General features: G+C 36.2%; 1 protein-coding gene across 1 annotated transcript in view; it reads left to right on the top strand.

Annotated features, from left to right (window-relative positions):
- The window catches only part of LOC129524656 (B melanoma antigen 3-like), a 50,599-nt gene extending 46,371 nt beyond the window's left edge, over positions 1-4,228 (top strand). Inside the window, exon 4 of the mRNA XM_055350934.1 lies at positions 4,146-4,228. Within this exon, the coding sequence (XP_055206909.1) occupies positions 4,146-4,196 (51 nt within the window). The 3' untranslated portion in view covers positions 4,197-4,228. The remainder of the gene's footprint in view (positions 1-4,145) is intronic.
- The last annotated feature ends 12,400 nt before the right edge of the window (positions 4,229-16,628 follow it).

Below are 16,628 nucleotides of genomic sequence, written 5' to 3'. Positions count from 1 at the left end.
TTTTAAAAATAATATTGTTTTCCACATAAGGCATATTAAGTGCTTTTGCCCCAGATGTATTACATGGATGTTTTTCTTTGACTAATTTATTACCAATGATCCATAGTAATCAGATAAGACAGCAAGGTTGTCAGTAAGGAATTGGTGGAGATCATCATAGTCTAAAAAGTGATTTTTGTGACAATGACAGTTGTCTTGTTGCAGAGTGAACTTTGTTGTATATAACAGTGCTGTGCAGTATAAATATAATGTGAGCAACATAAGTAATTTTTCTAGTGGGTATGTTAAAAATTTGAGGAAAAGGAAACATTTGGGAACAATTGTAGTAAATTTTATTTAATTCAGTAACCCAAAATAGTAATATTTCAAATTTTGAGATACTTTTTCCCCATTAAGATTTTGGAATCCAGTGTGCATTTTATGCTTACTGCATACCTCGATTTGAACTAATTACATTTCACTTGTTCAGAAACCACATGTCGCTAGTAGCTACCATGGCAACTTGAAGTGTCAGGGGAGCAAACTCTAGAAAGTTTCACAGAAGCATTTTAGTGTTCCTAGGAGAGTATAATAGAAAAATGAATTGATTATCTGATAATTAGTTTCTGATAATTAGTTGAGTATTCCCCCAATTTTTAAAAGTTTTACGGTGAGCAAAAAGAGATCAATTTTTCAATGTACATATTTTGAAAGATAAATACTAGTACTCTCTTAATATTAAGAAACATAACATCCCAGTTATGTCTTTTCTATCAAAAATGAACCAATTTATGATGCTTCCATTGTTAGATTAATGATTTATTTTAAATACCTGTCACTTAAAGAGCCATTTAAAAGTGATTTTAGCAGTAAGTCCTTCACTTAAAATATGTTCAATAAGACTTGATTCATGTTAGGCAGTTGGGGATAAAAAAAAAAAGTTAAGGCCCCTGTCCTTCAAGGATTCACAGAGTTGTGCTGTAAATAAATGATTATGTAACAGAAGTTTCTTGTAAGCATATGGGTAAAAGTAATATTCAACAACTAAATGGGTATTTGGGTGTGGTAATAGGTATTCAGGAAATAATGTGCAGAGTTTTTTTTTGAGACAGGGTCTCACTCTGTCCCCCAGGCTGTAGTGCCATGGCACAAACTCTAGTCACTGCAGCCTCCATCTCCTGGGTTCAAGCGATTCTCCTGCCTCAGCCTCCTGAGTAGCTGGGACAGGCATGTGCCACCACACCCTGCTAATTTTGTATTTTTAGTAGAGATGGGGTTTCACCATGTTGGCCCGGCTGGTCTCGAACTCCTGACCTCAAGTTATCCATCTGCTTTGGCCTCCCAGAGTGCTGGGATTACAGGCGTGAGCCTCTGTTCCCAGCCATGAGCAGAGTTTTGAAGGCTGGGAGCACAGCAGAAAAAGAAAATTTCAAGCAGAGGGAACAGAATGTGTAAAAGCACACAGACATGAATAGCATGTTATGTGAGGTGCATGGCAGACAACCCACCATGACCACGAAATAGTGAGTGGTTCTGAGATTCAGTTGGAAAGGGAGATAAGGACCTTTTTGCCTCATACTTGAAAATTCTGATTTTCTTTTAGGTGAAAAATGAGGTATTGGTGGAGTTTTAATTTATAAAGAGGTTAACAGTTAGATTTACATTTTTGAAAGATTGTTCTGGATGTGTAGAAAATGATTTAGAGAGGATGTCAGAACCGTAAGTAGAGATGATTTGATGCAGAAGATACTGCAGTTAGCGAGACAGAGTATTAGGTAGGTGCAAAGCTAATTGCAGTCTTCGCCATTAAAAGTAATGCCAAAAACTGCAGTTACTTTTGCACCAACCTAATATGATAGACTAAACTATAAACATATAAGGAAGAATTATGTGTAGGAAGTTTAATACATGAGAATTGGGATCTGGCTGGATGTGTTGGGTCAGGGCTGAGTTCAGAGTCAACAATGATACTAAGGTTTCTGCCTTTATCTATTCTTGAGAAAAATGGATGATGTTTCGGGTTTTTAAAAAAGTTTCACTTTAGAGCAGTTGAGATTGAGTGTTTAGAACACCTGGCTATTGAGATCCAGTAAGACTTGAAGAATAAAGGTTTGGGGTTTATGAAAGAATTCTAGGGCCAATAATACAGATTTAGGAATCATGGTGGCATTTTATGGCATGAGAGTTGATGTGATCACAAAGGGAAACTATGGGGGATTAGGAAAGAAGGAAAAGGATGAAATCCTAAGAAACTCCAGCATTTAGAAAGATTGTATAGGTACAAAAGCCAACAAAGGAGGATGAGATGAAAGTGGGGGAAAACTAAGGAGAAATTAGGAGAGAGTTGCCATGATAGAAACTAAGGAAAGGGGCGTTTTAATGTGGGAGTGGCTAACAATGCAAATGCTGCAAAGTGCAAAAAAGCCAAAGACTAAATCGGGTTTCCTATGGGCATTGGCAGCCTCACTAATGTAGCTTCAGATGAGTATTAGGTGCTAAGCCAGCCTTCGTGAAGTATGTCAGAGGTCCAGCCAGCGTCCACATTTTGAAGCCTGTTTTTGTACTGCCCTCAAGCGAGGAATTATTTTTACATTTTTAAAAGAGTGTAAATAAAAACAAAAGGTCTGACTTTTTGTCAGAGACTGCTATGGCTCACAAAGCCTAAAATATTTACTATCTGGCCCTTTTCAGGAAAAGTTTGCAGACTCCGGTACAAATAAAAGAAATATATTTTTACTCTGTTTCAAGATGCTTGACTGGAAAAGAAAGAATGTATGAGTCAGAGAGAAATTGATAGGATTGACCAAACTTTCAAAAAATGGAAAAAAGTCTGAGTGCGGTAGCTCACACCTGTAATCCCAGCACTTTGGGAGGGTGAGGCAGGAGGATTGCTTGAGCTCAGGAGTTTGAGACCAGCCTGGGCTATGTGGCGAAACACCGTCTCTACTAAAAATATAAAAATTAGGTGGGCATGGTGGCACACGCCTGTAATCCCAGCTACTGGGGAGGCTGAGGCGTGAGAATCCCTTGAACCTGGGAGGCGGAGGTTACAGTAAGCCTAGATCGCGCCATTGCTCTCTAGCCTTGGTGACAGAGTGAAACTGTCTCAAAAAAAAAAAAGGAAAAAAAATGGTTCATATACTTTGTGATACTTGTTAAATACAGGCATATTTATATATATTATCGAAGGTTGGTATGATAAGCTTGACTGGAAAAGAAAGAACATATGAGTCAGAATAGTAGATAGGAATGATCAAACCTTCGAAAAATGAAAAGATTCATATACTTTGTGATACTTGTTATATACAGGCATATTTTTTATACATTATCTAAGATTGGTATGATTTTAGAATACATTATTTTCCTTCTTATTTTGCAATATGCATAAGTTTAACTGTATATTTCGCAGGGCAGTTTATCCTTATATTTTCTGTTTTCTATGGTAAAAGAACTGTTAGTACATTTTCTTTTAATCCACATTTAGGGATGGATGATGCCCATAATGATGTGGATTTTAATGCTTTTACAACTAGAAATTAATATAGAAGAATATATAATTAGTATATTAAGTAATGTGTTTGTGTATGAATATGTAGCTTCTGTCTTTAATGTTCTTCCACATAAGACATTTTCCAGTAATTAAAAAAAAGCCCTTATGTGATTTGAATAGTCTGTTTATGCTTAAGAAGCATCTTAGTCTAATTGATATTAACGTTTCTTAATTTTGTCTCTTGTCTGATTTTGTAATTTCAAAATATATTTAACATTCAAAGAAAATGTTTATGTTACACTGCAAAGCATTTCTTAGTTGGTATTTTCCTTGTTTGGTTCTTTCCAGTGAGCATATATTGAGCATTAATTAGGTGTCCAGCATTATCATTGGCATTAGGAATAGAAAATTAAAGAAGACCTGCTTATGGTCTCAAGTAGATATAGCCACAAATAATTGCAAAACTATACGATTAAATTTAATGTGGTTACATTTAGATTAAATACCCTACAGTGTTTTTATTGATGCCTCTTTCTGATTAGATGACAATTCAAGGTGAATAACTTCAAATGTCTGAAAGGTTCATGATGCAAATCCTTTCAAATGATTTTACTGTATAGTCAGAAAAAATTTAAATTCTTATACAACAATTTCATTGTTTTACTGTTAATTATAGCGAAGGAAGATGCAAACTGTGCAGTGTGCGACAGCCCGGGAGACCTCTTAGATCAGTTCTTTTGTATTACTTGTGGTCAGCACTATCAGGGAATGTGCCTGGATATAGCGGTTACTCCATTAAAACGTGCAGGTTGGCAATGTCCTGAGTGCAAAGTGTGCCAGAATTGCAAGTAAGTTTTCATTTCAATTCAAAGCTGTGTATTGGGTTTAAGAGGGACCCTATTACTAGGCGCTAAAGGTTTGTGTAATATAATAGAGGTTGTTCATATTTTGGCTGTATTCATTCAGAGTAACTTCATCATACTTAAGAAAATTACTGGATATTAACGTTTATATTATTTTGAAAGAAGTCTAAACAAAACTGATTTTAATCATTTAAATTGCTCTGGTAGTCTAAAGAGCTAATTTAAATTTACCAACAGTTTAAAAAATAAGCGATATTAACAATTTAAAACAAGCATGAGAAGAATAAAGTAGCTTGTCTTCAGGGGCACCGGGGAGGGGATGTGATAGGATTTAAACCTGTTACTACAGACGTAGAAGAATTAGAGTTGAGCCAAAACGTCAGTCATGTGTTTGAATTTCCATTCCAGGAAGGACAATTTCTACTATTATTTTAATGTACATCTGCATCTCTCTAAAAGGCACCTTGAATAGATCCTGGTCAGCATAATTCGAAAATGAAATATGTAGCATTTAAAAATTTGTAAGGGGGTTATCTTTTCCTATTGTATTTCATCTCTTGGTCATTTCTCCAGTCTTTTCTGTGATTTCCGCTTGCACCCCCATGATTCTAATGAGCATGATAATTTGGGGATGTTACCAGCATCTTCATTTACAGGCTGAGAATTTTTGTTGAAACCAGCAAGAATTATGCCCAACTGCCATGATCAGCCTGTTTTTATTATTTAGTTTTATAAGAAATAAGCATCAATATCTTAGAGTTACGTGACATAAATAGGAATATGTACCTTCATATTTTGGTAAAAATTAGATAAAATATTCAGTAAACATTTATTCAATACCTTGTATCTGCAATCAGTTTCTTGGGAAGGATTAAAAGAACTTGAAGGAAGAGTACTTGTCCTCCAAGATCTTTCCATGTAGCTGAAGAGATAAAACATGTGACTTTTTATGGAGAGGTTGAACTGAATAATAATTGGAGGCCAACTGACCCATCTTCCTGTTGACTTCTGTTTATCCCACAGATTTCATTCAGAGATTCCTCTCTCAGCTCTTCTTGCTTTCCCCGTTTTTTCTCTTCCCCTCCTCTTGAATTTAAAATCATAGTATCTGAAAGTGATTATAGTCAAAAATCTCAACAGAGATAACGCTGTAGGACAGGGGCCCAATCTTTGGGGGCAGAAGAGTGTTTAAAGAAAGGTTTTAGGTTTTCAATTATAATTCTTAATAATTATGACAAGGTTCATCTTTTGTAATAATTATTCAGCGTTTAATTGCTTAATAGACATCCTAAGCACTTGAAACTGCATTACATTTAATTATCACAGTAATGTTTATTATTCCCGTTTTATACCTGAAACTCAGAGAGCTTTAGTCTAAGTTGTTTAGTGACACAGCTAGAAAACAGCAGCCTGAATACAAATAGAGATCTGATGCCAAATTTGATCCTCTTTACGTTATATGACAGTCTTTTCAATTTGCTGTGCCAAGATTTGTTCTTTCCACACAGTAGCACCTAGCAGTTATAGCGCCTTCCTCTCAAAAATTATATTTTAAAAGTAAAGATCAGAGGCTATTCATCTTGCCTCAACCCTTCCTCCTTTGCAGGAATCCTAAAATGGCTAGAGCAAGTTAACCGTAGGTGAGCATTGAGTAAAGATCACCATTTAGGAGGCAATCCTTATAGCAGGGTTACCTCTGTTACTATCTGCAGAGACGAAACAGATACTGAGGTATTTATGAACTGTGCAGTTCCCAGGACTGATGATTTTCATGATTACTTATGTTGCAAAACATAAGTTTAAAGATAAGCCATCATTAATGCTATCTTACTTTTTAGACAATCGGGAGAAGATAGCAAGATGCTAGTGTGTGACACGTGTGACAAAGGGTATCATACTTTTTGTCTTCAACGAATTATGAAATCTGTACCAACCAATGGCTGGAAATGCAAAGTAAGTTGTTTATTTACTTTTTTAAATCCTCTGTACGTTTTATATGGAGAACAGACAAATCGGATATCTATTCAAATCTATATATTACCATCACCTTTTTAAAAGCAGCTTTATTGACATATAACTGACATACAGCAAACTGTACACTCTTCAAGATAATGAACATAGTCATCACCGTCAAAGTTTCCTGGTGCCTCTTGGCTTGCTTTGTGGCTGTTCAAACCCAAACCCTCTGTCTTCCTAGTCTGCTTTTTCACTATAGATTAGTATTCACTTCCTAGAATTTTTAATAAAAGCTTCATATAGTATATACTCGTTTTTGGTCTGGCTTCTTTAACTCGGTGTAATTATTTTGAAATTCATCCCTATTGCTGCACAGATCAGTAGTGATTCTTTTGTATTACTGAGTGCTGGAGATACCACAATTTGTGTATTGAATCACCTGTTGGTGAACATTTGGGTCGTTAAAATTTTGAGCTATTATAAAAAATGCCGATGAACTCATTAACTAACTTCCTACCTCACTTGGCTTCTGCCCCTTCAGGGTGAGGTGTTCAGAGCCGGGTTGGGGGCAGTGGGGTAGTGGAGATAGCCCTTGGAATCCAAGGTGCGGTTTAGCTTTTAAGCTTAGTCTTCCTGGGCTGCTGGTGTCGCGAGGTTGAGGGATGGAGTTGACCCTCAGGTGCTGCATGGGCCTGGAGCGGGTTTTCCCTGGAGCTGGAGAGGGCTTGATGGCCCGTGTGCGGGAGTGGAAGGCACAGCATTGTCATTGCCCTTCTCGGAACTGCTTTCTCTAGGGAGGAGGTGGAGGGCCTGGGAAAGGAGGGTGATGTGGCCAGAACCCCTGGTCCCTGGCGTGGGGAGGAGGTGGGAGCAGACGCAGAGAGATCCTGTACCTGCACCCTGTCCTCGCCAGTGAGGTTTGGCACCTAGAACTGCAAGCAGTATTACCAGGTTCTGCTGTCGTCTTCAGCAAGTTCTACTAGACGTCTGCCTGAGTGGTGGGGGTTGAGGGGAGGGGCTTTCTCTCCTTGGGGGAAAAAGAGCTGCTGGGTAACTGTGCTCAGCTGTGGCTGCCTGGGAAGTGGGGCCTGAGGGCTGAAGGATTGTGATGAACTCTGGCCTGCTTCCTCAGGTAGTTCAGATTCCTTCTCTTGCTGAATGACTTATCATTGGAAAGGAAAAACTCTGCTGTTTGACTGATTTGTATATTTACACTCTTATCTTCACTCAGTTCCTCTACTTGCCTTTTTACTTTAATATGAAGTTGAATTTGTAATTCATTTTCTTTCCTAAGGAAAAAGGACATTTAAGACTATAAGTTTACCTTAGGCTATAGCTTTGGCTGAAGCCAAGTTTATTGTATTTGTAACTTTATGTATGTATATACCTTAGCTAATAACTTTATGTTTTTTTAAGTTGTGCTGAAGTATGTTAATTTATGCTTTCATTTCATTTAAACAGAGAATTTAACTAAGGTAGGTTTTTTAAAATAAATGTTTTGATACTTGAAGTATTGACTTTTTAAAGGTGTAGCATTTGTGTTTATTAATTTCATTTAGTTAGATGAAGTCCTTTTACCTTATTTTTTGACTTGTTGATTCAACAAGTTACAACTGACCACTATTAATTGTTCCTATCAATTTATCATATTTTTAAACAAATAACTTGTGGCTGTTATTTAGCAACAGTGTTAATATGTTGTGCTTTTTACCAGTATAAAATTGTTCTTTATTCTATGTAATGTGTTTTTTGTTGAGGGATCAGGAAGGGCAGGTATTTTGCTTTGCCTGACACTATGGCCACGTAGGGTGTTAGTTTAACAGTTGAATGGTTATCTTTTCACATCTTATTTTGGATTCTTTTGTGTTATAAAAATGTATCTTTTGAAAGCTTAATAGAGGTCACTGTTTGGATTGATGGTTGCAATTGAAATGCTTGGCTGTTTTGAGGCAAAATTTTTCTTATAATTTCTTTCTATTTTTCTCTTCTTTTACTTCCTGCAATGATTTATAATTCAGAATCTCATTTTGTGAATGTAAATGATTATAAATATTAAAGATATAAATTTTCTCCCATTCCCCACTGAAAATGAAGTTTTTATTCCCCTTTTCTCTGATTCGATTAACCTAGATTGTAAACCTTGTCACAATTTTCTTGCAAAAATATATTTCCTCTGTTAATTCCAACTTTACCCTCAATCTTTTGGAGTCTTGGTTGTGATCCTTTAAAAATAATTATAAATTTTTTGAAACCCTACATGTCGGAAAGAGACTGTTCCTTTTAGGCTATAAGAACTTGGCACAGTATAATGTTTCATATTACAAATTTTTCTTTTTTATACTCTGAAAACATTTTCTTCAGTTTTTTCAGTTTATGCTGTCACGAGAAAAATCTTAACTTGAAAAAATGTAATCATAATCCTTTTTTTCTTCCTGAAAGCTTTGGGAGATGTGTGAATCCCCATCCCCGCCCCCACCCCCTGCCCCAGCACCTTTTTAAAAAAATATATTCACTTAAAAAATTACCTTCTTTACACTCTCTAATAATATCTAGTCTAGTAACTACTGGATAATTTTTGTCTCTTGCTCTTAATCTTCTTTATTATGGTTTTCATTGTCTTGAGAACTGGTAGAGAATTCTGGGTGTCTTTCTCAGCTTGTTCTGTCTCCCCTTTGGTGTGCTTCTTTTCGATTTGCTCTTTGTAATCTGCTATTCTCTTTTGAGAGTGACAGAATTACATAAATTCTGGGAATACTATTGGATACTTAATCTTTTTATTCTGCTCTATGAAGGCACTATAGTGTGGTGGTTCAAAGCTTATGCTGTGGAGTCAAACTGCAGTTTTTTCAGTTACTAAATTGATGATCTTTGGCTACCTGTTGAACTTCCCTAAGTCAGTGTACAGAAGGTTAACGGTACTTACCTCACAGGGATGTTGGATTTACTGAAGTGGTATCTATAAAGTGCCCAGCACAATGCCTAACACAAAGTAAGTACAGAAACAGTTACCATAGAGTTTTTCATGGATTGAAAGGTTTGTCCTTTGAACCATTTGAAGAATGATCATCTTTCTCTGCTGTTGAATTCTTCTGTAGTTCTCTCTGTAGTCTTGAGTCATAATTTGCTCATTTGTTTGCATTTAACATTTGAGTGTTTACTGTGTGCGAACATCACTGTAGTGAAGGCTGGAGATGTTGGGGCAAATCAGTGTGCCCCCACAGGGCTGTCAGTCTAGTTTGGGGCTGCTCCCTGGTGAGCTGGAGTGGGGGTGATCTTTTCAGGATCTTTATTGTAAAACAGTCATTGTCAGATGGGTTTCTTTTTCCTATTTTTATCTCAGGAATGTCTGTTCGTTGGTATATTATGCGTTTTTAGAAAGTTTTTACTTGAAAATAAGTTCAAACTCTAAAAGTTGGAAAAAATAAAAATAATACGTGTATCCCATTTACTCAGATTTATCAGTTGTTAGCATTTCATTATCATTGGGCATGCCCTCTCTCGCTTTCTGTGTGTGTGTGTGTGTGTGTGTGTGTGTCTGTGTGTGTGTCTTTATTCCCCCAACCCCCTACTATTTGAGGGTTAATTACATACATTGTGCCTTTTTACCACCATTTCAGTATGTATTTCTTAATAGTAGGAATATTCTTTAAAAAAATCACCATCCTGCTATCAACTTCCTAAACTTACATCAATGTCGTATGTTTATCTAATGTACTAGCCATGTTCCAGTTATGTCATTTGATCTTATGTCCTTCATAGCCTACCCCTTCCTCCAAGTAGATTCTAGGATTTAGTTTTTGTCATTGGTATTTTTGAAGAATAGAGTTCTTCTCGATATACTTCTTTTTTCTTTTTTCAAACAGAAATTTCCCCATGTTGTTTTTGATAACCCCTTACAATTAGATGAGAGGCATGCATTATTGGCCAGAATACTGCAAAGTGCTGATCCATCCTCAGGGTATCACAGCTGGAAGCACACATTATTCCACTTTCCCTCATGAGAATCACGTGGTCAGGCTGTTGCCCAATTTCTATTCCCCACTCCTTTGTATCTAATAAAGCAGTATGTGAGGATACTTTAAGACCATGCAAATATCTTGCTTTTCCTCAGAATTTCCTTCTAGATTTGAAAAACTTACTCCCTAGCCCGGGTGTGGTGGCTCACACCTGTAATCCCAGCACTTTGGGAGGCTGAAGTGGGTGGATCAGTTGAGGTCAGGAGTTCAAGATCAGCCTGGCCAACATGGTGAAACCCTGTCTGTACTAAAAATACAAAAATTAGCCAGGCATGGTAGTGGGTGCCATGTAATCCCAGCTACTCAGGATGCTGAGACAGGAGAATCGCTTGAACCCGGGAGGCAGAGGTTGCAGTGAGTCGAACTCATGCTACTACACTCCAGCCTGGGTGACAGAGATAGACTCTGTCTCAAAAAACAGCAACAACAACAACAGCAACAACAACAACAGCAACAACAACAACAAACTTACTGCCTGATGATGCCATTTTAACATGCTTTCTTTTGATTGCAAATGATGCATTTCCAGCTCTCGCACTCCCACCACATTTACCAGTTAGCCCTCTGCTTTCTTTCGTAAGCAAGAACACTTCTTTCACATGTTAAACTTACTTACTATTAATATTGGCTCATGAACTCCTATTATCTTCAATCATTTACAACTCATTACCTAATTATTTTTTGGCTCAAATAGTCCCATACTTGCTGTCAGTTGCTCCTTCAAGCTGGCACTGGTGTTCTGCTCTCACTGCTTATTTGAACACTTCATACTTTTTGGTGTAACAAGATGTTACAAGCTCATCTTATACCTCCCGTGCCCCAGTCCTGGAATAAGTCCATTGTTAAATAAGTAATCCACATTCCTTTAGTGGGGAATGGGTGCTGGGTGTGTTCATTGCTACTGGAGGGTGTTTGCTTCTTCACCCTTTCAGTAGGTGACGTCAGGAAATACATGCATGTGTATACACTTACAGAAGTTTGTCCAACCCATGGCCCGAGGGCTACATGTGGTCCAGGATGGCTTCGAATGTGGCCCAACAGAAATTCATAAAATTTCTTAAAACATTATGAGGTGTTTCTTTTTTGGGGGGTGTGTGCGTGTGGGTGTGTGTGTGTGTGTAGCTCATCAGCTATCATTAGTATTAGTGTATCTTGTGTGTGGCCCAAGACGATTCTTCTTTCAATGTGGTCCAGGAAAGCCAAAAGATTGAACAACCCTACATGTTATGTATATACACATAAATATTCATATACATATACATAACTTAGAAATAATGAATTTATACCAGCACCTCCAGTTCTTATCCTTCTCCATTGAGTTCTTTGCCTTTTCATTCTTGCATGTCTGTTCTTCTACAGTAAAAATTCTGGGTTGTAGAACAGCACATTTATTCAGTTGCTCAATCTAAAAAGCAAGTCTGCTTCAGTTTGCTCTCAGTAATAGATTTTATTCCCCTTTCTTTTCTTAGTGATTTAATTTTTTAAATATAGAAGGTATGAGTATACTTTCAAAACTCAAAACTATATGAAGTTTTACTCAGAATTGTCACTGTCTCTTGTTTATTACTTATACCGCATTTTCCCCAGCCTCTTGGAAGTAACTAACTTCATTGTTTTCTGTTTTAAACCTCCTGTTATTTTTCATCTAAGAATAAGAGGATATATTGCTCTTTCAGTGAAGGTAGCATGTTGTATATGTTCTTTTGCATGTTGCTTTTTTCATGTAATAGAATCTGGAAATCACTTCCAGGCAAGTTAGGCAAGTTCAAGAGATCTCATTCTCCTTTTAAACAGCTGCATAGCACTCCATTGTGTATCTGTGCTATGGGTTACTCAGTAACCCATGGTATTTCAGTAGTTTATGATATTTTGCATTATAAATGATTTTACACTCCCTGGCTTTGTGCATGTGTGTTTTTGAATTCTCAGGGACAAATCTGTAGGGTAAATTCCTAGGATTATTGCCTCAGGAGTGTACACATATGTAGCTTTGTGAGATACCGTCAAATTCCCTTTTTTGGGGCTTACGGTACTTTGCATTGCCACCAGAGATGTGTGAGAGAACTTTTCCTACGTCTTTGCTAACAGGATGACTTGTTCAGCTTTTGAATGTTTGTCTGCCTTCTGGGTGAAAAGTAGTGTATCAATGTAGTTTTAATTTTTGTTTATCCTAAGAGTGAAGTTGATCATTTTTTCATGTGTTTAAGGGTCAGTTTTTATTTCTTCTCATGAATTGTCTGTTCATGTGTTTTGCCTGTTATTGAAGATTTTGGCATTTTTCCCTAAATTTAAGAGTTCTTTATAAGTGAGGGATGTAAGCCCTTATATGTGTTACATGATGCAGATACTTTCTGCTAGCTTATTTGTTCTTGTTTTTTTTTTTTTTTTTTGCTTATTTGTGTGAGACTGTGTCTCACCCTGTCACGCCGGCCATAGTACAGTGGTATGGTCATAGTTCACTGTAGTCTTGACCTGGGCTCAAGCAATATTCCTGCCTCAGCCTCCCGAGTTAGCTAGGAGTTATGTGTACCACGAAGCCCAGCTAATTTTTTACTTTTGTAGAGACAGGGTCTCACCATGTTATCCAGGCTGTATTATGTGTCTTTTGACTTTGTTTTTATTATTTTTTTTGCCATGCAAAAGTTTCTTTTTTATGGAGTTGATTTATTAATCTTCTTTTGCTTCTGGATTTTTGAGTCATATTCAGAAAGCCTTTCCCTACACTGAGGGTATAGAGGACACAGATAGTCTTCTCATTGCTGGTAAGCAGTATGTTCATATTGTCTAATTTGTTTGAGTCATAAGATAATGTCTTTATCCCAAAGATTTTTTTGCAATTGCTGTATGTATATACATTACAGTAACTAAATCTTTTAGTTAAGAGATTCTGGAAAAGAATTGACAATGGATCTAAAGTAGGTTAGTTTCTCTTGAAAGTTTTTTTTTTTGGAGGGGGGAGGTCATGATTAAAAATATTTTGTACTATCAGATCTGTTATTTGGTAGTTTTCTTTTATCCTTACCTGTAGTCTTTCAATAAAGTGGGAAAGAAGATGAGATTTCAGTTTGGTATCAGAACATGTATAGGCCTGGGCAATATAGTGAGACCCTGTCTCTACAAAAATAAAAAAAATCTGGGCATGGTGACACATGCCTGCAGTCCCAGCAGTTTGGGAGGCTGAGGTGGGAGGACCACTTGAGCCCACGAGGTTGAGGCTGCAGTGAGCCATGTTTGTGCTACTGCACTCCAGCTTGGGTCACAGAGTGAGATTGAGATCCTGTTTCAAAAAAAAAAAGAACATAGATAAATAGATAAATTTTAGTCACTGATTGGTAAATGAGGCTAGCAGTGTCTTTTTACTATAATTTAAAAATTACCTTGATGAGATTGAGTTAAAGGTTTAACATACTGGTATCCTGATTTAAAATTTACCAGTGACTATGTTTCTGATATCTAAGTTTCTAGATTTTCTGAGATTAGTCTTTTAATTTATAGACAATGATGAAGAGCAAGGATTATATCCAAAGAATATTTTGGCTAGGTTGGCAGGTATGGTTAAGCAAAATAAATATTGGTGGTTAGCAAATCTTTTCTGTCTGTGCTTTTGAGTCTATAGTAACTTTGTTACATCTGGGTATCTACTATTAGAAAATGCCTACACATTCTAGATCAGTCTTTACTTTTTAACTTAGGTACCTCACATAACATGATTGATCCTCATTTTCTTAACTAAAAAATGAGTATGAGAACTTTTCCTGTGTAATTTTCAATCCATTTGGAAGTACTTAAGTTATAAAACATGTTTTCATTAGGTTTTCTGGTATGTGGCTAATTCTAATCCATAAATCCTTGTATACTTTGGCTTTCATTCACTTAATAATTGTCTGCTTTGATGAATACCTTCTGATTTAAGTTCTAGTGTAGCCAAATGTTTTATATATCTATAGTTAGAAAATTTAAAATTTGTTTGTACCTTACCATAACAAATGTTCTGAATTTTGTAGTATCATCCCAACATACAGTGAATACCGAATTGGAAAAACAGATTTCTAATGAGGTTGATAGTGAAGAAATGAAAATGTCTTCTGAAGTGAAGCATATTTGTGGTGAAGATCAAATTGAAGATAAAATGGAAGTGACAGAAAACATTGAAGTCGTTACACACCAGATCACTGTGCAGCAAGAGCAACTGCAGTTGTTAGAGGAACCTAAAACAGTGGTATCCAAAGAAGAATCAAGGCCTCCAAAATTAGTCATTGAATCTGTCACTCTTCCACTAGAAACCTTAGTGTCCCCACATGAGGAAAGCACTTCATTATGTCCTGAGGAACAGTTGGTTATAGAAAGGTTACAAGGAGAAAAGGAACATAAAGAAAATTCTGAGCTTTCTACTGGATTGATGGACTCTGAAATGACTCCTAAAATTGAGGGTTGTTTGAAAGATGTTTCATACCAAGGAGGCAAATCTATAAAGTTATCATCTGAGACAGAGTCATCATTTTCATCATCAGCAGACATAAGCAAGGCAGATGTGTCTTCCTCCCCAACACCTTCTTCAGACTCGCCTTCACATGACATGCTGCATAATTACCCTTCAGCTCTTAGTTCCTCTGCTGGAAACATCATGCCAACAACTTACATCTCAGTCACTCCAAAAATTGGCATGGGTAAACCAGCTATTACTAAGAGAAAATTTTCTCCTGGTAGACCTCGGTCCAAACAGGTAGGGTGATTTTAATGATACTGAGAGAAAAGACATTGGAACAATTCTATAAAATCAGAAGGTATATGTGTAGTTTTGGTGTGGATGGCAACTTTTTCTGTCTTCAGATAGAACTTCAGTGTAATGTTGATTATGTGTTTCAGCCATTATTTTTTAAATGCTGTTAATGAAGAATGCCATTTATTAAATTTGAAGGGATCTTATTTGGAATTTCAACTCAGTTGGGCCATAAAGATGCAACCTATTGATAATAGTTTCTAATAGAAAGAACTTTAAAAATTCTTTTAGTTCTGTGCCTCAGTAAATATAGAGCCTAAAATACGTATAGTTTTGGGTATACGTAACTAACATCTATTATTTCCTTCTAATACATTTATTTATTGATATTATTCGTTGTATATATTTTTAACTGGATAAACATCAACATTTATGACAGGAATTTTCCATGCTGGGGAATTTCTCATTTTGGTGTTTTTATTAATTGCTAACTCTTGTGGGATTTCTCTTTTCAAGTAGGACTTATTTCAATAGTTTCATGGAAAAAATCTTAGAATTATACTATTGATTTTCAGTAAGTAAAGATAAATCTTCCTGTGTCTGCTTTACATCATGTACATTCTACCCTTTAAGAATGAGTTCCATTTCTTTTTAAGTGAGATTTAAATAAAACTGCATGGCAAAATGAGGATACTATAGGTACGAATTATTTATTGTTTTACAAATTTGCTACTTTCTGAAGTGTTTTTAAAATTGCAAGATAAATAGTGGAGAAGTGTTAATTCACAATAGTAATTTGGAGTTTTAAGTTTCATGATTGAAATCGCTTCAAGTTAAGTTTTAAGTTTCATGATTTAAATGGATTAAAGTTTGGCTTTTTATAGGAATAATATCTTGATTTTAATCGTATAATTTTTAAACTGTAAGGCCAGGCTTTTAAGAAAATCATTTTTTAATGTGAAAATTAGTCTCCTCTATATCAAACCCAGATATATTTTATTCTCTAAAGACAAGGTACACGAAAGGGAAAGTAGTTGTCAGATGGGATTTAGCTGTTTCTGCATGGCAAAGACGTGTGCAGTAAAACTAGGCCACTCTTTATATATGCCTTTTTCTAAGTATTTTCCTTGACAGTTATTTCTGCTCTACCACGAAAAGTTTTTCGTCTCAAACCAGTTGTTCTCCTTTCCAGTAAGTTTTTGGTTTTGTTTTGAATAGCTATATAATAATTATGTCGTTCTGACTCTGAAAAGACTTTAGCAATGGAAATTTGAATCTCAAATTTACTTTTGGTTGATATATTTACATTCTTTAAAGATACTGCTTCATATGTATTCCTGTTAAATTTTATGTATCTCTCCTTCCTTGAAGACTTTTGTTTCAATGGAGAAACCAGGTTCAATACATTAGGACTCTCTTTCTGTAGATTTTATGTTCTGAAATATTGGGGAGGGGGGTGTATTTCCAGGCTTATTCCATCTTATATGAGCCATGTCCTAGTATTTTGCTGAGCTCTCTTTGAATTCCCAAGTCCGATGATAATCTTTCTATTTTTCTGCCCCTCTAGTTACTACTTCATCATTTGCTGCTAATCTTGTAAGCAT

This window comes from Gorilla gorilla, chromosome 13 (assembly GCF_029281585.2).
Source record: "Gorilla gorilla gorilla isolate KB3781 chromosome 13, NHGRI_mGorGor1-v2.1_pri, whole genome shotgun sequence".
NCBI lineage: Eukaryota > Metazoa > Chordata > Mammalia > Primates > Hominidae > Gorilla > Gorilla gorilla.
The sequence above is the reverse complement of the archived record's forward strand: the minus strand, read 5'-3'. Positions and strand labels throughout refer to the sequence as shown.